This window comes from Botrytis sinoallii, assembly GCF_014898435.1.
Source record: "Botrytis sinoallii strain Bc 23 chromosome Unknown BSIN_008, whole genome shotgun sequence".
Classification (NCBI taxonomy): Eukaryota; Fungi; Ascomycota; class Leotiomycetes; order Helotiales; family Sclerotiniaceae; genus Botrytis; species Botrytis sinoallii.
The window spans coordinates 1,910,785-1,933,717 of record NW_024066035.1 but is presented as its reverse complement, the minus strand read 5'-3'; the positions used below and the strand labels follow the sequence as shown (position 1 = coordinate 1,933,717).

At 41.7% G+C, this 22,933-nt stretch overlaps 6 protein-coding genes across 6 annotated transcripts; 2 read left to right on the top strand and 4 right to left on the bottom strand.

The window, feature by feature from the left end:
• Positions 1–36: 36 nt before the first annotated feature.
• EAF02_005557 (uncharacterized protein) lies at positions 37–2,256 on the bottom strand (the record flags this gene model as incomplete). Its single annotated transcript, XM_038901605.1, has 7 exons — positions 37–743; positions 788–955; positions 1,004–1,395; positions 1,457–1,633; positions 1,689–1,928; positions 1,984–2,122; positions 2,178–2,256. The coding sequence occupies 7 exons, from the start codon at positions 2,254–2,256 to the stop codon at positions 37–39; spliced, it is 1,902 nt and encodes a 633-aa protein (XP_038758945.1).
• A 2,268-nt stretch (positions 2,257–4,524) lies between these two features.
• EAF02_005556 (uncharacterized protein) lies at positions 4,525–7,260 on the bottom strand. Its single transcript, XM_038901604.1, has 2 exons — positions 5,694–7,260; positions 4,525–5,637 (listed from the first exon to the last, which is right to left on the bottom strand). Exons 1-2 carry the CDS (start codon positions 6,494–6,496, stop codon positions 5,256–5,258), a joined length of 1,185 nt encoding a protein of 394 aa, XP_038758944.1. The 5' UTR covers positions 6,497–7,260; the 3' UTR covers positions 4,525–5,255.
• A 562-nt stretch (positions 7,261–7,822) lies between these two features.
• EAF02_005555 (uncharacterized protein) lies at positions 7,823–8,777 on the top strand (the record flags this gene model as incomplete). The annotated part of the gene is made up of 2 exons (XM_038901603.1): positions 7,823–8,236; positions 8,313–8,777. The coding sequence occupies 2 exons, from the start codon at positions 7,823–7,825 to the stop codon at positions 8,775–8,777; spliced, it is 879 nt and encodes a 292-aa protein (XP_038758943.1).
• Positions 8,778–10,643: 1,866 nt separating this feature from the next.
• EAF02_005554 (uncharacterized protein) lies at positions 10,644–12,331 on the top strand (the record flags this gene model as incomplete). Its single annotated transcript, XM_038901602.1, has 2 exons — positions 10,644–11,138; positions 11,259–12,331. Exons 1-2 carry the CDS (start codon positions 10,928–10,930, stop codon positions 12,329–12,331), a joined length of 1,284 nt encoding a protein of 427 aa, XP_038758942.1. The 5' UTR covers positions 10,644–10,927.
• A 1,541-nt stretch (positions 12,332–13,872) lies between these two features.
• On the bottom strand, positions 13,873–14,379 carry EAF02_005553 (uncharacterized protein; the record flags this gene model as incomplete). Its single annotated transcript, XM_038901601.1, has 2 exons — positions 13,873–14,191; positions 14,246–14,379. The coding sequence occupies 2 exons, from the start codon at positions 14,377–14,379 to the stop codon at positions 13,873–13,875; spliced, it is 453 nt and encodes a 150-aa protein (XP_038758941.1).
• A 6,827-nt stretch (positions 14,380–21,206) lies between these two features.
• EAF02_005552 (uncharacterized protein) lies at positions 21,207–22,913 on the bottom strand (the record flags this gene model as incomplete). The annotated part of the gene is made up of 2 exons (XM_038901600.1): positions 21,207–22,356; positions 22,432–22,913. 2 exons carry the CDS (start codon positions 22,911–22,913, stop codon positions 21,207–21,209), a joined length of 1,632 nt encoding a protein of 543 aa, XP_038758940.1.
• Positions 22,914–22,933: the final 20 nt, after the last annotated feature.

Sequence of the window (22,933 nt, the reverse complement as noted above, 5' to 3'; positions counted from 1 at the left end):
GAGGTCATCTCAAAAACTGGCGGAAGATATACTCGCTTATGCGATTGCCATCAAAAAAGCGCTAACGAGAAGAAAGTGTCTCTTGGCCTCATTAATCTCTTTGGAACCAGATATACGATTATAGGACAGCTCCCATGTAGTGGAGACAGTGAGCGTTATTTCTTGATCGGGGGCCGGTGGGTCCAGTCTTTTGTAAGTCTTCAGGGGCAGAGACCATGCCATAATATTATTTTGTTGCTTATTGAAATGCTCAATAAATGGACTGAGGTCGATTCCTGTAGACTTGATGTATGCTCCAGCTTGATCCACCGCTAATGCCAAGCATGAAAGATGACAACATATCTTGCGGGCATCTTCAATGTTTTCATGCGTTCTCTCTTGATTCGTCCGGTGGAAAAGTAGATTCATAGCTTCTTCCTCGAGCAGATCGCCAATAGATATATAGTAGCCAAGATCATTGGCTGCTGGATGACGACCTGTTACGATGATGAGACCAAAATCGCTTTGTGGAAGATATTCCTTGATGTCATAATCTGCGGGATCATCGAAATTGTCAAAGACGAGAAGCCACAGCTCTTTCCACGTTTCAATCTGATTACGTACTAGGGCTGGAAAAGATTTTATATCAACTGCTTCCAGGGATTTCCTAATAATTGAGTCTGCAATTCTACTGAAGCTTTGTTCGACTGACGTCTTCGCAGTACCATCAACCCACAGCACAGCATTAAAACCGCCTTGCGATACTGCTTTCCGACAGTAATGTAATGCAAGTTGGGTTCCCCAGAACCTCCCATTCCTTGAAGAACTATAGTTTTCGATGATCGTTTTAGCAACACATCATTGAACATATAGTCAATTTCATGCATGCAAGATCTAGGCACGAAACCATGTCGATCAGCTTGGGAGCGTGGAAAGCAAATGTGTTGAGTGACTGAAGGTAATGTTATATGATTACCTAAATTCATTAGCATTAAGAATGACATCCCAAACCATAACAACTAACTACCAAGCTGATGTAATCGAATTCCCGGCTGAGTCTTGTGTGCCAACGCCGCCACAATGCCATCAATTTGACGACTGATGCCATCCTTCCGAAGGTATGCTCTCGTATGACTTGCGACTTGTCCAAGCTCTTCCAACTCTTCAAGACCAATGTCTCCTATATCTCTGCCAACGTTGATCCTGTGATAAACGCCAGGAATATTGCCATACTTCTTTTCCATCTCGGCAGCCTCTTTCTCTGTTGATGTTGCCATGCCTTTTAAGACGTCCGCAAGGCTCATAGGAGCCACTTTCTCCTTCAATGACTTTGGTCTTGTGAAGCCAAGAGCTTTGGGGATGCCAGCACCAATACTTAAAATGCAGGAAAACAGGCCTCGTTTGTGCGAATTCGGACTGAGCTTCTGATATCAGTTGTTTGATAGGGTTGTTGCAGCCAAGACCAGCGTCAACAAACTCTTTATCAATCCCATTCTCTTCAATGAAGATGCTTTGGAAGAAACGAGGGGCTGCACAAGTTGCTCGAGCTGCTTCCCAAATCTTGCAGTTGAGACTTCGATCTTTTGCCACTGACCATGTACGGAATTTGGTAGGGTCCCCTTCCATATGGCTTGAGTTGACAGCACACACGAAGCTATAGATGGCGAGAAAGTTAGCATTACAAAGAAAGTCTCGAGGGTGGCACATACGCTTTGCACGAGTGGCGACTCTCTTCTTCGTCCGCGAGCATCCTGTCGTCGCCATGGCCATGCCCATATTTAACTTCTAGCAAATTTTTGATTGCTCTCTCCATATTTGATGACTCAAATGAGTAACCGTGCCAACTTTTCGATCTTTTGTTTTTAAAAATTTCTTTCCCTAATGAAGCATAGCATCTGATTGCTTTTGCTGTTGAAAACCGAAGTCGTTCAAGTAGCAATACGATCAAACTAGAGTTGGTAAGAATCTATTCTAAGCTGGGAAGTCATGAAGAGTGAGACTTACCCTCCAGTATTTGTTCCACATATCATATCAAAATAATCCGCTGGTAGTAAATCGACCGGAGATTTGAGAGCGTATTTGAGACAGTTCATGATCTCGTCAAGAATGATCAGCTCGGATAGTCCTCGAATGCCCCCGCCATCTGTAATCATTCGTTAGTGATTGCCAGGAGCCTAGCTAAGTAATGTCCTTCTTACCAAGCGATAAAAGTCTCAAAGGTGGTGCAGTCATTGCATCCTGTTCGGAAACATAAGTCGACGATTCAAAGGAAGACATAGTCAATGATGTATATAGTCGTTATTCAAGATTAAGACAAAGAATGGAAAGAAGATGCTGAAATATAATGGTATAGAGACTTCAAACAGAGTAGAAAGAAAACGGTAAAACTCTCGATTGCAACCTCAGGTCTAGTGCGTGTTTGTTTGTATCTGCGCTATAGACAGCTTACTATTCAAAAGAGAAAAAGAAAAAAGGAAAGACTTGAGACACGATTCCCATTGTCCCGACGGCAAATTGATGGTATCAAATCAAACTTCTCAGAAAAGGCATTGCTTCCCAGAAATTCTGATATCATCACGGGTGGCTTCATCTCATCAAAAATAAATGGGGTATGCTGCATGCTCAACTGTTATAATTGTACTCAACGACAAATTTTGATTGAAAAAGTAAATTCAATGTCCATAGCCTCCCGTCGGTATGAAATTTTCACTGTTTGTTAAAAATTTCTTTGGGAAGAAAAAAGCATCTACAAACACAACTAGCTATATACAATTTCAGAGTCTACTATAATATCAGAAAACTCCTTATCCTTTCTACTCTCAAAAGAACAAAATGAAAATCAAATTTCAATCTTCACTAACTATCCTTTACCCTATACCCCCAACTTTTATTTACTTCTTTTTCTTTCTCTTTTTTGATTCCTAAGAAAATATATTGAATACCAAATCTTATTTTTTATACTCTTTATTTATCTCTTTTCTCTTTATATCTTTTATTACTTTTATTACTTTATTTATTTATTATTCATTATCTCGTTATTTATATCTATTTTATCTTCTTTACTCCTAAATCAATAAAAATAGATAAAAAGCTAATTCTTTATTATACTTATTATTCATTCTTTTATTTTTAGTATATAACAAACAATATCTATAGCCACTACCAAACTAATAATTATTATAGAATCTGTTTAATATCATATTGGAAAAAAGCAATTTTCCCGTATCTCCTGATTCTTACTATCACCAGACCCTCATCCCTCTATCACATCCTACTAGCACTAGCACTGCTACTCTCTCTTCATCACGCTCGCTTTCCACTCTCTCCTCTATCCCATTTACCACCCCTCTACCCTCATACACATCACCATCACCATCCACCCCACCACTATCAATCCCATAAGCGCCACCACCAATTCATCCCCAATCCCAGAATTCCATTCAACACAAAGCAATACACGGACTTCCGCATTAACGAATCCTTAATACCACTACTCTCCTCTCTATCCCATCCATTCCCTCCTAGCGAACTATTGCTACTACCACTGCTACCACCACCAGTCTATTGCAAAAGGACTGCACAAAAGCTCAACTTCATCACCATCACTACTACAACCCCCTTTACCCATTCCTTCCTTCCCCGGCGCACGACTACCACCATCTATCACCACAACCACTACCATTGCTACCGCAATTATCACTTTCCCCTGACCTAGTACAGCATCGTCATCTCCATCTCCCAAACCCCTCACAACCACTACATTCTCACAAATCTTCATCCCACTCCATCTCATCCACTGCATCCACCCTATCCCCTCTCCATCCCCCTCTCCATCCCCTACCATCCCCTCTCCATCCCCTCTCCATCCCCTCTCCATCCCCTCTCCATTCCCCTCTCCATCCCCTCTCCATCCCCCTCTCTTCCCCCTCTCCTCTCCCCTTGCCCCACATCTCAGCAAAACAAAAGAACAAAAACCAGCCCTCAAACAAGTACCTACTCAACCCAAAGAGGCCACTAAAAAAAGGCCCCACACAAGAACCCCAAAATCCCCCAGCGAACTTGAAACTCCGGTAGGATCCCATTTTGCATACCTCAGACGCAGACCGCGGACCTCAGACCGCAAACTCACCCCCAGCCCCCATACCCCCCGTCATCAAACGGATCAGCTACAGCTACTCCAAAACTTCAGCGACTTCAAACTTCCATCTACGTCAAGAACTACTGTCAAAACTATTTCAAATTACGGCAAACTACTCTCAAACTACTTCAAGGTACCTTACCAAATACAATATAACATACATAACATAACATAACATAACATAACATAACATAACATACATAACATAACATAACATACATAACATAACATATAACATAACATAACATAAAAATAACATAACATAACATAACATACAACATAACATAAACATAACATAACATAAACATAGCAAGAAATTATAAAAACATAATAAATATGATTTCAAATTTCAAATTTCAATCCGCTTGAACTGAGAATATATCATATTATATCATATTATATCATATCATATCATATCATCTCATACCATACCATACCATACCATACCATACCATACCATACCATACCATACCATACCATACCATACCATACCATACCATACCATACCATACCATACCATACCATTTACTATTTACCATTTACCATTTACCATTTACCTAACCTGACCTGACCTAACATCCATCCACAATCCAATATATGGATTTCAATCGATTACAAATCCAAATCCAAACTCAAATTTCAATTCAAATCCAAACTCAAATCCACACTCACACTCACAACTCACACTCACAACTCACAACTCATCACCACACCACACCCACTACCAAGAAACCCCCAATATATTACTCCCCAATAAATGAAATAACAACAAGTAAAACAGGGGTATCCATCCACTCAGAGGTCCAGAAATTCACACAGATATCTAGATGCAATTATATACCGCATCACTTCGACATCAACAATCTGCACTCAACACTCTGCACATACACAAATATAAAAAGACCGACAAAAAAATGGTAATGAAGAAGAAGGTATCCGAAACCTAAACCTGATTGATATCACAAGTCAACCTAAATAAGTAAAAGCTGAGCTGAAAACCATACCCCAAAATGATATTGCAATGCCCAAATACGCCAGCATGTTACCAATGCGTTCATATATCAAAATACCTCCACGGAATTTTTTATTTAGTTCTCCTCATTCACCGACATCCCTTTTCCCTTCCACGTCCCAAAAATTAGATAGCCATTTTATCCAAGATTTTCATCACTGCCTTGCCCTTATTCCCCCCATCATCCAGCTCCTCGATCAACTTTTTAACTCTCTCACTCAAGGTAACCAGAACCTTTCGACAATATTCGAAACTTCCCGTTTGTTCCATATAAGCCACTGCATATTTCTTAACCTGTTCATCATCGGGTTTCTGTTTCAGGATATTGAGCAGCACGAGATTATCGGGGGCGGCGCGAATGGAATGAATGATGGGGAATGAGAATTTGCCTTCTGTTAAATCTTCGCAGAGCCCCTTATTTTGCGAGTATTCGGGCGACGAAAGATTTTGATAGTCGTCGCGAATTTGGAAAATGATGCCGATGAGGTTGACTAATGGAACACAATCCCTAGGCAGGGGTCAGCATGTTTCTGTTGATCGGTGGGGGCGGGGTACCCTATCTACCTTGAGGTTTTGCTCTCAGCTTGCATGAGCTTGACAGCGAGTCTGAAGAGCCCACCGGTTTTATTGCCAACCATTTCCAAATAATCGTCTTCGGTGGGACAAGTTAGACTATCTCTCCAGAATAAATCCATACCCTGACCCCGATGAAGATTCAATAACTCTTCTGTATAAATCGTAATGGCTTGGGGATTGTTGAGTTTCTGGAGTTCTTGCAACGCGCAAAAGTATACATAATTTGCAGAATTGATCGTTTGCGCCGTGCCAAAAATACTGTGTGCGACAGGTAATCCGCGTCGCAGCAATGATGAATCTTCAACATCGTCGACGAGTAAGGATGCCGTGTGCAACATTCCCACGACTTTGGTAATGACCTCCAAACTCTCCGGTGGTACCTCCAGCCATTCATTGAATGCGGCGATCAATTGTTTCCTAATGTCCTTTCCTGGATGCGCCTCCAAATAATCGTATGGACCGAACAATATCTTTTCCTTCTCTGGAGCCCAAGAGCTCCTTCCATGAAATGCCATGTCGTTTTTTGTATATTTATTTGGATCTGGAGCTGAACCTCCCTGAATTGAAGGGTTCATGACTCCTGAGGATTGAGAAGATTGTGCGGTATGCATACTATTTCTCTGACTGATCCAATCGCCTTCAGGGACTGGACGCAGGACCGATTTCGAAGCGGGATGATTGATATTATTTTGACCGTTGGAGGAAGTTCGTGGAGGGATCGTGTTTGGAGAAGGAAAGTTTTCGGAAACCATAATGGAAGGACCTCTAGTTGGAAGAAGTCGCTGAAACATTTTGGGTCTTGTTTTATTTCACTCTTTTAGTTGATAGGCGGGGTGAACAAGAATGTGATAAATTGATGCGTAACCCTTGCATGGATTTCCGGCGATGAAGAAGGGGAATTTGTAATGAAGCTTGCTATTTCTGATTATTTGGATCCATTTACCAATACCGATGGAAATGTAGATAGATAGATGGATAGATAGCATGCGCGCGCCGTAAGTACAAGTAAGATAGATATATGTTGGCAGTCAGCAGAATGTAACGGTTACGGTTACTTTATAGTTTACTATTTGTTTATCGTTTACCCCAACTCCAGCTAAACATGATTAGTTTTGGTCGTGCAAAAGGCCGGGAGCTTGAGAATTTCTTCACGTGTTGAATGATAGACTTTCCGCAGATGTCTGTGAGAGTGAGTGTGGTGGTGATGGTTGCAGTGGTGGTGGTAGTAGTAATGGTAGTAGTGGCTGTGTGATATGTTCGTCTGATCGTGTGAGAATACAGATACCATGCATCGGTTCCAGGTACAAGTATATTGATGAACATGCCATATTGGAAGACATGAGGCTGAAGGTCGCTATTTTCTTCTTCCTCTCTTTATAAGAAGAAAAAGCTGTACGGACCTTGATACTTAGGTAGGTAAATATCGGGTATATATAGATATAGATATACATATATCTTGATAATAGATGCTGGGTAGCTACATAGTAGGTAGGGTATTAGGTAGATGTGAATATCCAGAGATCAAATAGTTTCATATAAATATACTGTTATTGCGTCATGTATATTTCAATATCATGATAATAATAAAAATAACAATAACAACAAAATAAAAAAAATAAACAAACTTCAATAGAAAAGAAAGGGAAATACCCACAGACAAACTCACTCGAACCACTGTCTGTCAATGCACTCTTCACTCCATATCAAGCAGCGAATACCGCAAGCTATCCTCGATCTCGCTACCTACTCCCCAGTATCTTCCCTGAAAGCCTTCCCGTCGCTTGGATTCGTTGCCCTGAGAACGATTATACCCCGAAACCATTATCCCAACGCTGCTTCTTGCAAAATTTCTAAAATAAGATAGATAGATAGATAACTACCTTCTTTCTTTCTTTCCCATACCTTCTCTTCATTTTCCTGTATTAACATATTCAAATCAATCCATATTTATTCCTTCTTTCCAATTATACAATTCAAATCATTCATTGCGATTTTGCGCAATCAATTAATCATTCAAGAATCAGATAACAAAAAATTCAATTCATTCACTCATTCATTCATTCATTCATACACGCCAACCAATCCACGCATCGAACACAAACACCAAAATTCAAACAATGGAAGCATTACTTTCTCTCTCTTTCGATAATATTTCTTCATATGATGCTTCCAAAATTCGCAAAGGTCTCCGACAGGTCGAAGGATTATTAGCACAAATTTGTCTATCCAATTCTCCAAGATCCAATGTCGATAAACGCCGTTCAGTGATTGACCCGGGAAAAGAACCTCCTCCACGAAAAGCTCTGAGTGAACTACCTAATGATGCCGCATTTCGAGAGTTCTTTCGATTACAGGAGGGTTTCGAATGGAATGTTGCTATGCGATTGGTTACTTGCTTGGATAGATTGATGGGAAAGACTAATGATGGCCAAAGTGATTTGTTAATAATTCAAACATTGGAATTGATCCAGGGGGTTCTCTTGTTACATCCTCCTTCCAGGAGTTTATTCTCCAGAGAACTATACATGAATGTATGTATCCATTCTATCAATCCCATTCTCACGCTTCCCGGAATGATATACATGATATGATACTAACATTCCACAGCATCTTCTCGATCTCCTCGAACCAGTCAATTGTCCCGCAATCCAATCTGCAACCCTTCTCACCCTCGTCTGTTCACTCATTGACACCCCCAAGAATACTCGCACATTCGAGACTCTCGATGGTCTCTTAACCATAACCTCCATTTTCAAATCCCGCGAAACAAGTCGCGATGTCAAGCTCAAACTCGTCGAATTCTTGTACTTCTACCTCATGCCCGAAACCCCATCACTACAATCATCAGGCTCATCAAACTCAATGGCACTAATGCAACGCAGTCCCAGCAAACTCCCCGTTGCAATCAATAATCGAGAAGAGTCGGGCAGAAGAAGAGCACAGAGCGAAAGCGAACATACCAAAACATTAGAGGAAAAACAAGAACTGCTCGGGAGATATCTCCATAATGTCGATGATTTGGTAGCCGATCTTCGAGAAAGTCATCCTTTTGGAGGAAGTATCGGGAGTTAATTTACGCGGTGCATGGAAGTTCTAAACGAGATATTGTGAAGGGGAAGGGGAATTGTTACAGATACTCACGCATGAAGATTTCTTTTGTACATTTGGACACGCATGTCACGCATTAATGGGAGTTATTGTTTGGTTAATCGAGATTGGGGCGTTGGAGGAATTCTATTTTATTTTATCTCATCTTGGATTCCGAGTTTCTTTTAGGAAATCCATTCGGGCGAGTCTAGAGTAGTTACATAGCAGTTGTCTAGTGCAAAGAAGAGAGTATAGATGACATGCAAGGAGATGTGTGCGTCGTCTTTGCATCTTCATGTTTACATTGATCGTATCAAGTTCTATCGAATACCATATCATTCTCCGTTCTATATCACATCACATCATGCCATGTCAATCTTTTCACAGTAATGTAAAATGTAAACGGTATTTCTCATTCCGAAATGTACCTATGTATGCACAGTGGAATTTGATTCTCCGAAGCTGGTGGTGGTGTCTTGGCCGCTGATTGATTGACTGAGGATGGGATGGATGTTGTGCATATTGCTTATGGTGGACTAGACTAGACTAGGAGACTGTGTAGGTTGGCGTGGTTGGAGAGGTTAGTTGGTAGTTGGTAGGTTGGTGGATGTATATACTAGGTACATACTAGATATGCTAGGTAGGGACATACATATGTATATATATATATATATATCTCTGCATTGGACTGGGTAGGTAGGTATACTAGGTTGATAGATGTGTAGATTGGTTGATTGGTTGATGTGTAGTGTAGGTTGATAGGTATTTACTTACATACTTACATACTTACTTGCATGTTTCGGTGCCGAGGATGGGATGCTGTGGGTGGGTGCAGGTGGGTTTATGGATGGATGGGAGATGGATAATAGGTAGGTACTTTTATATATATGTGTATATGCAGGTGTGATGTAGTATAATATGTTATGGTGTGGTATATCGAGGAATGATATTGAGAAAATTCACTGTCTGGTGGTGTACTGCATTTTGAGTTCGGGTTTGAGTCTTGGGTTTTGGGTTTATAAAAGTGATTTGGGAGGTGAGTTGATAGAGAGAGATGAGGGAGGGAGGGAGGGAATATATAATGATGATGTAGTGGAATAGGGGATTTATAATGATTGTTGATTGTTGATTCGTCAAGATAGTTAAGATTCTATCTAGGTAGATAGTAATTGAGGGTTCGAAGTTTGAATTTGTGGTTTTGCTTGAGAGGATAGGAGTAATGAATATCTAGATACTGTTAAATATTGACTAGTAGTTTCCTTCTTCGAAACTACTCGGTCTACTACGATATACTACTAGGATTTAAATATTTTGATTATCCAATCTTTATTTCTTTTTCACTTACTTATCCATACATTATCCAGTATCTTACTATTCTTCTACTCTGTGTAAAGTGTATCGTATCTCTCCCACAACCTCAAGGATGTCTCTCATCACACCATCCCAATAAACACCAAGACACCCACACCCAAAAATCTGACTCTCCACAAAGCAAACTCGCCCACTCACCCCAGAAGATATTGGTGATCCCATGTCCAGACCCCAGCTCCGATCCGTCAATCACGATTCTCGCTACACTCAGTATGCAAGTACATACATATCCCCAGCTGCACATCCCCGGTTCCCAAAATTATCAACGCCAATAATATCAAGCGATATCTACATATGGCTTACGGCTGACCTCAGCTTCTGCCTTCTAAATGTTAGGAGATGATTGAACCGGGACCGGGTAGAATGGATGTATCGAGATGTAAGCTCGAGGTAAGATACGATAAGACTGAATTTTCAATCGGAGAATTCGTTTGTTGGTTCGTTGATTTGATTTTGATGGGGGGGGGGGGGGGGGGATATCGCTCTTTTGCGGCTGTGGAATTTCTTTTCCTGCTACTTTCTTTCTTCGCTCTTTGCTTTTCTATATTCTTTTTTTTTTTCATCGGCGGTTCTTGCCCGAGGGGTTAAATTTCGTTATTATTACCCATTGCCATCAGTGTGCCACCAGTGGACGGAGACTTTTTACTTTTCCCCGCAATCGATTGAGGGCATGTTACATACCTATATATTTCTTGTATGCATATATCTCGGCATGGATCATTCTGTTTAAATCTCGCGATATAAACTAGTTTGAACTCTTCAAGATGCCGCTGTCGATATCGATATTTTCGCGGTCACCATGGCTGTTAGTATTCCTCGGATTGGGTTTCACGAATGTGGTACAAGTGCGGGGACAATTTGGAGCTGTGAGAATGGAAAATGAGGGGAATGTATTGAGTCCGAGATATTATATGGGATTGAATGAGGGGAGGTTGTTTGAGAGAGATAGTAAATGTCCAAGTGGATCTCATTCTTGTAATTATTCCCAATTCTTGATTTATCTTCCCATCCTGCATCCTTTATATCTTTCATAGCGCCGCAGATTTCAATTATATCATGCGAAAAACATCCACTGATTACAAGTTTTTTTCAAAGGTCTTGATATAGATGTAGCACAATGTTGTTTAAATACCGAATACTGCATCATATCCCCCTCCAAAGGTCCTGCTTGCTGCGCCATAGGCAGTAATTGCGATTCACCGTGTTCCTCCGCTTCCTTTCTCAGTAACAAAACCATCACTGTTTCCTCCACCACCACTGTAACAACAACATGTATTCCCCGCGCCTGTCCCTCTATCTCTAACTACCAATGCGCTAGTTCTCTCGGCGGAGGCTGTTGCAGCTATAACGCGCAATGCGTTTCCTCAGACGGCTCCAGTGGATGCGCCGTCACTATATTTCCTTCCTCAGCCCCCGCTCTCGTCTCCGTGATCCCATCCGGCTGCACAATCAACCAATTCGCCTGCGCTAGTTCCATGGGTGGCGGATGTTGCGATAATGGATTCGGCTGTGCGGTTCTCAGCGGTACAAATTACTGCGCTGCTACTACCGGCACCGGAACCGCTATACGTACAGGAAGCAATGGAATTCTGGCAACCGGAGTCTCAGACTCCAATACCACATCTGACAATCACGGTCTCTCCACCGGCGCCAAAGCCGGCATCGGCGTCGGAGTTGCGCTTCTCGTATTAGCATGCATAGGAGCTTGTATCTATTTCTTCACGATCCATCGTCGCCGAGCTCTCCAATCCAAATCCTCCTCTCATCCGGATATGGATATTCCATCCGCTACCATGTCTCAGATTTCCGGCTCTCGCTTCTCGCGTAAGTCGGAATCGAAAGCGGGATCGAAAATTTCGAAAAGACCAGGTGCGTCTCCGCATGGGAGACAGGAATCGGATTATTTTGGGACGACGGCGCCCAGTGGACCGTTTACGGAGAGCGCGGGGACAAGTCCCGGGTTTGGGAGTCAGAGGGGTGTGCCGGCGACTCCGCAGAGTCCGAATGATATTGCGGCGCCGGTGGAGATTGGGGAGAAGGAGAAGGGGGAGGAGAAAGAGGGGGATGGGGGGAGGAGTGGGAATGCGAGTGTGGCGACGACGCCTGGTGAGGGGTGGGAGTATGTCAAGGGAGGGAGGTTTCGGGAGGGAATTGCGGAGTTGGAATAAAGAGGAGGAAAGTTTCCTCGTTGAGGGTTCGGATGACGAAGTGCGAGATGCTATCTCGATATCACTTCTTTCCTCGTGTTTGGAAAATGATTTCGAGGATATGTTGGGTATTGCACATGTAAGGATCATGAGTATTATACGGTTACTAAAGATGTTTCTTATTAAAATACAATGCTAGGAAGATTGGGTTTTCGATATTTTCAGTCATATATCTGATTCCAGATTTAATCCTACTCACTCGCTTCTCACCTTCATCTCATTTCGTGAATACTGTTTGCTGACTACTCAGGTACTTCAATATGTGTAATTATTATTATTATTATTATTATTTTCTCAAACAGAGATTCATATCTCCCTTCCTCCCAATCTTAGATTTCCTATCTCAGATCTTAGGATGTCGGATTGTTACGAATTCGAAATTTTTTGGGGAATGTTAATTGTAAGAATTTAGGAGTGTTTTTGAAGGGATTTTGTGGAAGGGGACTTTCTGTGATTGTGGTTGTGATTGTGATTGTGATTGTGATTGGGGAAAGAGATGGATATGTATATGCATACTTTCTGAAGTTTCGGAGAGAGTTTGTGAGGTTTGAAGTGTGGAGGTGGGAGATGGGAGATGGAGAAAGGCAAGCAATCAATTTACCCGTCTAGTTATATATATTAGCGGGACGGTAGGATAAGCGATACATCATCCCTTCCTAGTCCCTTGGAAAGAATTTCCTGAAAGTCATGGGTCCTGATTTGTGTAAGTATGCAGGTCGATTTCAATACTACTTTGCTTTGTGAGTAGGTATGAGTATGTGGGAAGTGAATTGGTGTTGGGATGAAATTATAATACGGTATGTTGTTAGAGTGTGTAGAGATGATGTTATAACGTATTGATTATCTCAATTGACTTTATTCATGCTAATCCTACAAACAGGCTCGACAGGACAGAGAAGATGCAAAGCCGAAACCAAGGATTTTGCTCATTCTGCTACTTACAATTTATGCGATGATGACGAGTATCGCTTTAAATACCTACTGATCCTATCACAGCCACTTGACATCTCATCCCGTTCAAGTATTTGACCACTGTTTGAAACTCTTACCAATACTAATATAATACTACACTCAAATTCTGATGGAGTCAAAAACTTAATAAGATGACTTCAAATGACGCTCAAAAAACCAAACTTCAGAACCCAATTCGACGGTCTCGCTCATTGGATGTTTCGCCGCTATTACTGTATTACATGATATGGTGAGGCATGAAACTGTACCGCTTGGCGATAGTGGCTGTGAAGGCAATATTAAGCGGAATGCACTTGAGATTTCAAAAAGTTGCAAGCAAAGAACAATAAATGGGGGAAAGTAATTATATTATAAGGTACTACTATCCCGATTATCCTCCTCAATGCTATTTGCTACACCAAAAAACTTACACCGCACACCAGAACAGAAACAAAAACTTCGCTAACATCCATCAATAATCACTAGGTAGGTAGGTAAACAAAGACTTCCGTAGGGAAAGCCATGACACTTTTCCCTCTCGGTCGATTCCTCTAGGCCAAACCGAAGGAGGCAGGGCCGTTGTAGCTCTGGGTGCTACCAATGGAGTTTGGAACCATAACCAACTGGCTGTTGGGGAGCAAGTGGGAAGCAGTTGTGTTGCTAGCAGGAGAAACCGGTTGGGAAACGAAGAAGTTGAGACCGGCATCCTCGCGGGTAACCCAGAATCGGCGGGAGGAGTTGATGCAGGAGCCGCCCCATTGTGGGATGTCGGGGAGAGTTCCGTCGGTGTTCTCGGTGACGAGAGCGGTGCATTTGACACCGGTGCCTGGGGTCTCCATGGAGCCGCTTTGGATCACGGTGAAGGAGTAGCTGGTTGGGGGGTTAGTTTGAAGCTTGAGAAGAAGAGAAGAAGAGGAATCTTACAGGCAATGGGTGGCGTGTGGGATGCAGCTGGCGCTGAAGTCGGAGACATCGAAGACGTTGCTGCGCTTCTCGACGGCAGCAGCCGATGCAAGAGCAACGGTGATGGCGGAAATGATAGCGGATGAGAATTGCATATTTGCGGTTTGATGATTGATTTCTTGGTAGAAATTGAGTGAATTGGTTTAGATGTTGGTTATTGTGAGTGAAGATGATGAGATTGTTTGATTGAATGATGATTTACACAACAGGATACCTCTTTCTTATATATTCTTGCCATCGCTATACATTTCCTTTTTTAATGGAGTCTCCAGAGTGTATGATTAGATACGAGATGCACGATGTACAGAGTACACACAATGACGATCTGTGGAGCCGGCAATCCTCGCTCTCGTATTCAGTGGATGCTGTGGCTTCGCTGTAAGTGGGACGAGGCGAACGTCATTGTATTTAGGTTGCTTTTGTTTGCTTGTATGCATGACATTGTGTCCCTACATCACATCGTACGTTGGATAAAATTCTAAGCATATTTAGCATTAAAATTGAAATTGCTGGGGAGAAGAATTAATAGAGCCAAGTCATAGGTATCCTAATGACAAGTACCTAGGTACCACAAATTTACAATTAGATGTTAATAATTTTCTAATTTATTACACCGGTCACAAATGTCTAATTTTATCAGTGATGCATGCCAGAATAAAAATCACAACACCCTAAAATTTCCACAGAATCACTAGAATCTTCTATACAGATTCCAAAGTAAATCCTGCCGTAAGGTTATTCTTACGCTTAATTATCCCCGCAAATAGTATCAAGCATTCACGTACCGTCAGTACCGGACATATACCCGCTCGACCCGTTGCGAAACCCCCGAGATCTGCTCCCACTAGGTATTCAATACGAACCCCTATGAGGTAGGTAGCTCAAGGTAGACAGGTCAACGGAACAACGTATCCGAGTGTGTACCCGGTAGCCTCGATCGAATGACAAATTCTATGCGCACAAATAACGATGCATACTTTACGAGAAGATGGAAATGTACTACGGAGTTGTTAGGAGAATAAGTGACACAATTTACCTAAACAAATCGCACCAGCCGCACCGCATAGCCCCTTTTTGCCTTACTCACTCCACTCCCGTGTTTTTTGAGTGGGGTAAAACCCAGTTTGTGGAAAGTCTAATTGAACGATGCGTTATTCAACGTGCGTGCTTGGCAATTAGGGGTCAACTGGTCAAAAAGTGCTGCTGCTCCGTTATTCTTGCAATAATGATGTATGTACCTATTGTTGGCATATTTTTGTATCGCTTCGCTTGCAATCTTTCGACACTCGGCTGACCTTTGTTCGTACCTGTTTATGTAACTGGATTTTGTCTACGGTATGGATGGCCTAACGCTTTGATCGTTACCTGCTTTACTCAGGTCAATACGAGTGTTTGATCCATCGGCTGAGTTGTATTCTTCCACGTGTGGAATACTTTCTGAATTTGATGTGTCGACAGCACACCGCATTAAGCAATGCGGGATAAAGGGGTGAATAGAGTTGCTTGAAAAAATACTCACCGGTCGGTAAAATCTTCGTGTTGGTTTATGAGAAACCTATGTCTCCACGTTCATCTCAATTTTATTTCATTTCTCATTTGCCCGAGTTAAATACACAGTGGACAGGATCGTGATCAAAGTTTTGAAAGGCAGATCACACCGGTTTCCAGAACATTGAATGCCACGAAATGTCAGATTTCGTATTCCTCATCTCTGATTGTTTTGAACTAAAGATTATCAAGAGTAAAGAGTTATTTGCTACGAACTTAATCGCACATCGAGGTTTCGGTGTTCTATCAATATGATCGAAAAGTGTTGAGAGTATCCGTTGACCATGCAATCTTCCACAAATTCTAAGAACCATTATAACGAACGACTAAATTTCGGGCGTTCTCCAACTACCCAGGTCTGTTGGGTATCAATTAGATATTAGAGCTATAAAAGTACACCTTTGTGAGATTTGGACGAACTTTGTTTTCCCACGACCAAAGCCGACTATCGTGTTTGTGCAAACCAGCTCTTGAGGAGTAATCATCATCTAGTACTTTGAGTAAAATCCATCAAGTCATTACAATCAGCAGCACAGCAAAAGAAGAAGATAGGAATACTGATACAATATTTCATTCTTTTTTGGTTTCGATCACAATCTAACTTCTACCTCCTATTCTTACATCGTTTTAATCTGACGCGCATCTGCCTTCAGGAGGCAATAGTAGAAACAAAAGGTAATTCCAGCTGCCCCCATTCAATAATCAATTATACTGGATACAAAGAAGTACACCATTGACGCGCCCTCGCGGGTGCTGTCAGTTGTGGGATGGTTTGGCAAACTCAGGCTCCATCATCTCGGGACATTCTCTTTCTTTCCCCTTGGCGATTTCAGCCATCTCTTTAAACATCTCACCATTATGCTCCGGAATATGCGGCATGAAGTACTCGAATTGATACCTCTCATAACCTGGAATCGGGGCAAAGGAGTATTATGAACATAATCTTCTTCCGCAAGCTTAATAATCGCTGGGTATCAGCTCCCTGTTGATTGCCGTTGGGGGTGACCATCCTTCCCCCATAAAACCAGTCACCAAAGACGTGCCATTTTTCTCATGGAACTATAACGACCCAAGGTCCACAGGCTCTGGTGTCCTGTATCTGGTGGCGAGCTTTCTCCAAGGGTTCCCATGAGATATTACCGATATTCGAACATGAGAGAAACAATTGACACTACGCAGTTCGTCACTGAATGGCATCGCTTTTTGGCCAGCAGGCAAAGGACGCTGACAAATCTCAAGGGTTGCTTCATAGTCATTCTTGGCTCTTCCTTGAGGTGTTGGATGATTTGTCTCCAGATGCTCCCTCGAAGATAAAAAGCCATGCAAATAAACTCTTGGAGCGTTGGCGCAAAAGCCTGGAATGCGGTCCAATATTTGCTATTTTCCGAAAGGTGGCATTCTGAGAGAGAATGGGAATGGTAATTCGTCCGTATGGTTCAGCTCCGCCATGTTCATGTATCTGTAAGTCTTTCGACGGCCCGGTTGGGATAGTAAGGTCGACTGCAGAGATAAATGGGTGGATGTTTTGAAGACTGTTCTCATTTGCTTCCCAAAGACCACGAGGTATGTTACCGGAATGTATCAAAGCCACAAGCTGATTCATTGTTTGTGCGTCAAACATTTGGTCGCCAGAATGTTAGCATTAAAACACGAAAGAGATATCTGTGCATTCTAGAATTCAATTTGATAACAGGAGTAATTGGGTAGAAATACATACTTGAACAAAGTTCTCTTCAAAATCTATGCCGTATCGTTATTTTGATCCAACTAAAAGTTGATGATCTATGAGTTGAAGTCGAGCAAAATTTTTGTTATTGTTTATGTTCAGGTCTGGGAGTTCCTGGAAAAGCAAAATTCGATTTGTTACTCCTGTTTAAACCCATCTTCGTACTTTCCAGGTGCTTATTTAGTATCAAGGAAGAGGAATTGTGTGTCGTTACTTCGGCTTCGAGTTTATTTTCTTCATGGTTATACGTATATGTCACAAGTGGAAGGAACGAGATGGTCAATAGCCTTGCGCGTGAAAATATCTAGAAACGAAAAATAAGCTATAATAATTTGTCTCTTTCCCTCTCTGAATGTACGCTTGATTCTTGTGTATTGAAATTCGTTCGGATTTTATATTCAAACAAATGAACTTTGAAAAACGACTACAATTCTAAGACGCAACCGAGTAGTCACCACATTGAGCAGCTTATTTATAGCCCCCTGATTCCAGTTTTATTCCACAAGGCCTTTGAATCCTTTATCCAAAGAGCTTCTTGCAATCAAATACTATAAGACTATTCGGCCCCCTTCAATGTACTTTCTGGCAGTCCGACTAGACACTTTCTGATGAGGAGGCACTTACAAAAGAAAAGTTATCATCATTAATGCAAAAAGGACTGCCTACTTCCAGCATTTCTCCTCTCTTGACAAACTCCTTTGGCAAGAGCTTTCATGTTTATTTTTCTTGAGGCTCAATAGGGCCACTGCCATTCCCCCATCTACCCAATGCGAACTTCCATTGGAAAGGTTCCAGTGACGAAAGCCCTGAATGGGCTTGCAATTCACGAATAACTGTTTCATTCAGGATGATCAGACCACCTTTATAATGTTGTCATTCCCTTCTGTATTGACCACTTCACAGTCACCCCAAAAGGAGGGTTTGGTATTAGTAGTTCACTATACTTTCAATTAACGATCCTTCGGAACTTCAGTTCCAACTTGAAGAGAATAACAAATAGCCTTGTCTGTCTTTTTGAAATTCACAATTCAATTCACTGCAATCCTCAGATCGGAAACTCTAGACTGCCAAATTTGTCCCCATGATATTCTTCATTGGAACTCGCTCCCAGGTCGAATTGAAGCTCGCGCAGACAGCTAAACCATATCCACAAATTTTGCCTTCATCCCTGTACGATGCGCATTTGCACGTGCTCCTACTATTAGCGCAGTAGTTGAAGCACCTCGGCTATAAGTTATATAGAATCTTGGAAAACTTTGTATTAGATTATATTTGCAGACCATCTTTTGAATCTGTATATATTCAAAGAAAAAGAAGATGTAAGATCAATCTGGAGCATCTGGTCGTATCGCGTTCCGCCAGTGACTGATATGATTACTGGTCATTCACCTAGTCAATTCAAATCGTTGGTTCTGCTGAGTTGGCAAAGCCACTTCGATAGGCTGGCATGTTCTTCAAGGTTTGCAACGACACTCTCATACTCCCCTCGAATCGATGTATCTCATCTAGACTATCACATGCTGACTATAATATAAATTATAGTGGCATGCCCGTGGACGTCGTGGAAGTATTTCGGCAAGATGGGATCGCAAAATATGGCGATACTTGTTCGCTGATAAAAGTCAAATATCTACCAAGGAGCTTGTGTGACTGTCAAGTAATATATTCAAACAGTGACAAAGAAGTGGATTGCACTGTTCTTGCTTTATTATCGGATAAGTCATTGGAGAATGTGAACTGTGATATGAAGTTCATGGTGACAATCCAAGAAAGTGACAAGATCTTTATATTCCCGAACAAAATTATGGTCTCTAACCATTGTTTTCTCCATCAATTATTCTATCGGTCTATTTGCCTTTGCGAAATCAGGGATATGTATGATTGATCTGAAACGCAGTTTCGAAGGAGTAAAAAGAAAACCTTGGACTATATCATTTCCCTGGGATAAGAAGTTACTCGGCAAGGAATTCACCATCATCCCTAGAACGAACAATCTCTTATATGCTGCTGTTGTTTTAATTGTTTCGGTCTCTTATACCGCCAGAGACCACTATATCGGGACACCATTGACGAGTTCTTGGTACGTCGAGTACTCTATGCCAAGCGCTACAATCTTGAATGCTCTGGCTCCTGTTCTGGTCTAAGCTTTGTAACCAGGAATTTCATGGACATGATATCATTATCTTCGGATGTATTATCTTGCCTATACAGTATGTCCAACAGTCTGCCAGTACTCCGTTTGGATGGCGAGCTAAACGGATTGAATAAGATTCTATAGGATCATATAGATTGTTGGAAAGATTTCAATATAAACATTTCGGATTAGATAGTCTAATTTTGAAAGGTTCAGATTGTAGTCTGGACTTTTGGACTATATAAGCTTTATCACATCATACACAAATCTTCAAGATGTTTAGGAGTTTTAATAGCCAAGTTGGAAAGTTGAAGATTTGTATTATTATTGAAGCAAAATAAGATCACAAGATATCACACAATCTCACGTGAATGTGTATCCAGTCCAGAAATCCAGACGAGCTGTACTAGCAGTCTGGCTTGCTTAGTATTTGAAAATACAGATGAAATATTTGATATGTAATTGGTTTGAAGCTTGACTGCTTGATTCAAATCATCTAATCCGTCCTGCAGTCCGGACTATTGGACACACTGTGCCTACGTTCTGTCTTTACGCGTATTCTTCAGAATATCTACAATATTTACGTATCCAAATGCTTCTGCTCTTGATATTGGTGTTTGGTTATCCATATCTCGCGCATGTATATCAATTCCTTCAACAGCAGCGATCACGCGTACAATATCCTCGAGACCTAATGTTGCCGCCCACGAGAGTGGAGTGCGTCCATTTTTGTCTCTTCGATTTGCATCTACTTTCCCTGATGACAAGAGCACTTGAACGGTCCTTGGGTCGGATTTTTCCAGCGCCCATGCTAGTGGTATCCGCCCGTCAACATCTTCTGCATCGGCTCCAATGCCGTTACATTTGATGAGGTAATCGACAACCTCATAGTGCCCGCCACCTGCAGCCCATGATATCGCATTCCTCTGATCTTTATCCTTACAAGACATCTTTAGTTTTCTACTCTCGAGTAACAGTTTAATTACCTCTAGATGCCCAGCCGCAGCAGCCCACGATAAGGCATCTCGTCCAGAGAAATCTTGGTTCTGACAATACAGTTGATCTATCGTCAACAAATGTCTAACAATTTGGGTTTCACCACTTTCGGCCGCCCAAGAGAGTATGTTCCGCCCTTTTTTGTCAACATGATTAATGTTTGTGCCTGGGTTTTGTGAGAACAACTCCACGATATCCAAGTGCTTTCCGCCAACGGCCCAAAAGAATGGTGTCCAGTTGTTCACATCCTGAACGTCTAATTTTACGCGAGAATCTTTAAGCAATGTTTTGACGATATCAACATGGCCATTACTAGCCGCAAGTGACAATGAGTCTCATCCCCCAATGCCTTGTACATTTGTATCTATCTTATCAAGATTGAGAAGTAGTTTTACAACTTCCAGACATCCAAATCGAGCTGCGATGATCAGAGGATTTAGTGCTATTGAGACAGTCATGCCCTGCCAAATACGAGTTCTTAGAAAATCAATAATCTCGATGTTTCACTTTCTAGATGCTCAATACAAAGCAGTCTCTGTGATAGTCTGATCGTGCTTATAATTTCTTGCTAATGACGCACCCAGTATTTCGACGTGACCAAAGTAGCATGCGGCAATCAATGTATCAAAGTTGGAAGGGTACAAATAACCTGGTTCTGCGAAAAACCAAAAGTAACGAAACCAATTCTTAGGAAAATTCTGACTCATGTTCAGCAGACTGAAGGCAGACTTAGAAGCACTTGTCTTTGCTGATCCTGATCTCGAATAGTGTTCTGACCAATATCGAGAAGAGTAATCGAAAAGAGTATGAGCAGCAGCGATATCTTGGTATGTGTGATAGCTTGTGTGTTCAATTTCTTGGAGAGTGATATCTTCCTCGAGTTCGAATGCGTCCCAGAAAGCATCCTTGTCCTCAGATTGTACAATCTCAGGCAAGTGATTATCAGTCGCATACGCGAATTTATCGACAGCAAAATCCTCCAATAGAAGATATGACATCGTTGCTTCAGTCAATAAAAAGTTGGCTTTCTCGAATTCAACGCCGAACACTTGAGATACAGGATTATTCTTCCAAGTCCAAAGGTTTTGCAAGAATTCCTTGGCAGATTGGTGCACGAGGGATACTATATCATCAGATATTCGTACCAATGGACCTAGTATGCCCTGGATAGTTTCGCTAATATTTTGCTGGCACTCCTCCTCGACTTGCTCCATATTTCTATGGTGGGGCTGGATAGCCAGTAAGATTCGAAGTTCGTCTAGCGAAAGTGAGCGCATGCTACCAACAATAAAATGCAGTAGCTTATTTGCTATGTTCTGATAATCCGAGTGAATAGTCAGTAGAAAGCGCTCGTAAGTAGCTGTTAATCCCTTTGGGAGTTTGTTAATGATTCGCTGAAAGTCATTTTGGGAGGTAAGGTATGTTCTCTCTAGAATATGGAGAATTACAGTCACCCAGAGGAATGTTTGGTCGGCTCGCGAATATAAAGCATGTTCCAGAAACTCCCTTGTTTCAGGGCGGCACTGCGTCCTTCTTACTATGGCATCAAGTCTTGTCCGTATGACTAAATGAAGATCGCTTTCGTTGTTCGAGTTGAGGTTCTCAATTGATAGAGTGTGCTCGGTGCTTTCGCGCGCCAATGTATATTTTCGCCACAACAGAGGTCGGCTGGTGATTAGAAATCTTATACCATGTGTACCAGAAAGGTTTTTTTAGCCCACAAGTGATGCAATTGCTCTTAACAAGCGATCTCTTGTATTATCTTCGCATTCATCGATAGCATCAATAATGACGTTTAAATGGCCGACTTTTCGATCATTTGTTATAGCCGTAAATATTCTCCAGAGTTCGTTGAAGTTATCTGTCAAATGAGCTCCTTGCATATCATAAGCCGCCTTCACATGTTTTATCAAGACACGTCGTCGTACAATAATTTGATATATGAGGCTACGAATAATGGCTTTCGCATCTCTTTGCGCTTCAATTTTTTCATCACAGAAAAAGCAGCAAACAATCAACTTGGTACCCGTGGAAGAGATGCTGGATCCAAGATGTTCGAGTAAAAATGCTGACAAGATAGTCTTACCACTGCCCGAATGCCCACTAACCCACAAAATACATGCCTCTTTTTCTGTTGATAGCCAACGGACATATTGTGGATTAGTGAGCACCCATTCACAAGTGCCCTCGACGCGGCTAGGTAAGATAGACTGATACTCTAACATGTCTGGATTGTTGAATAAAG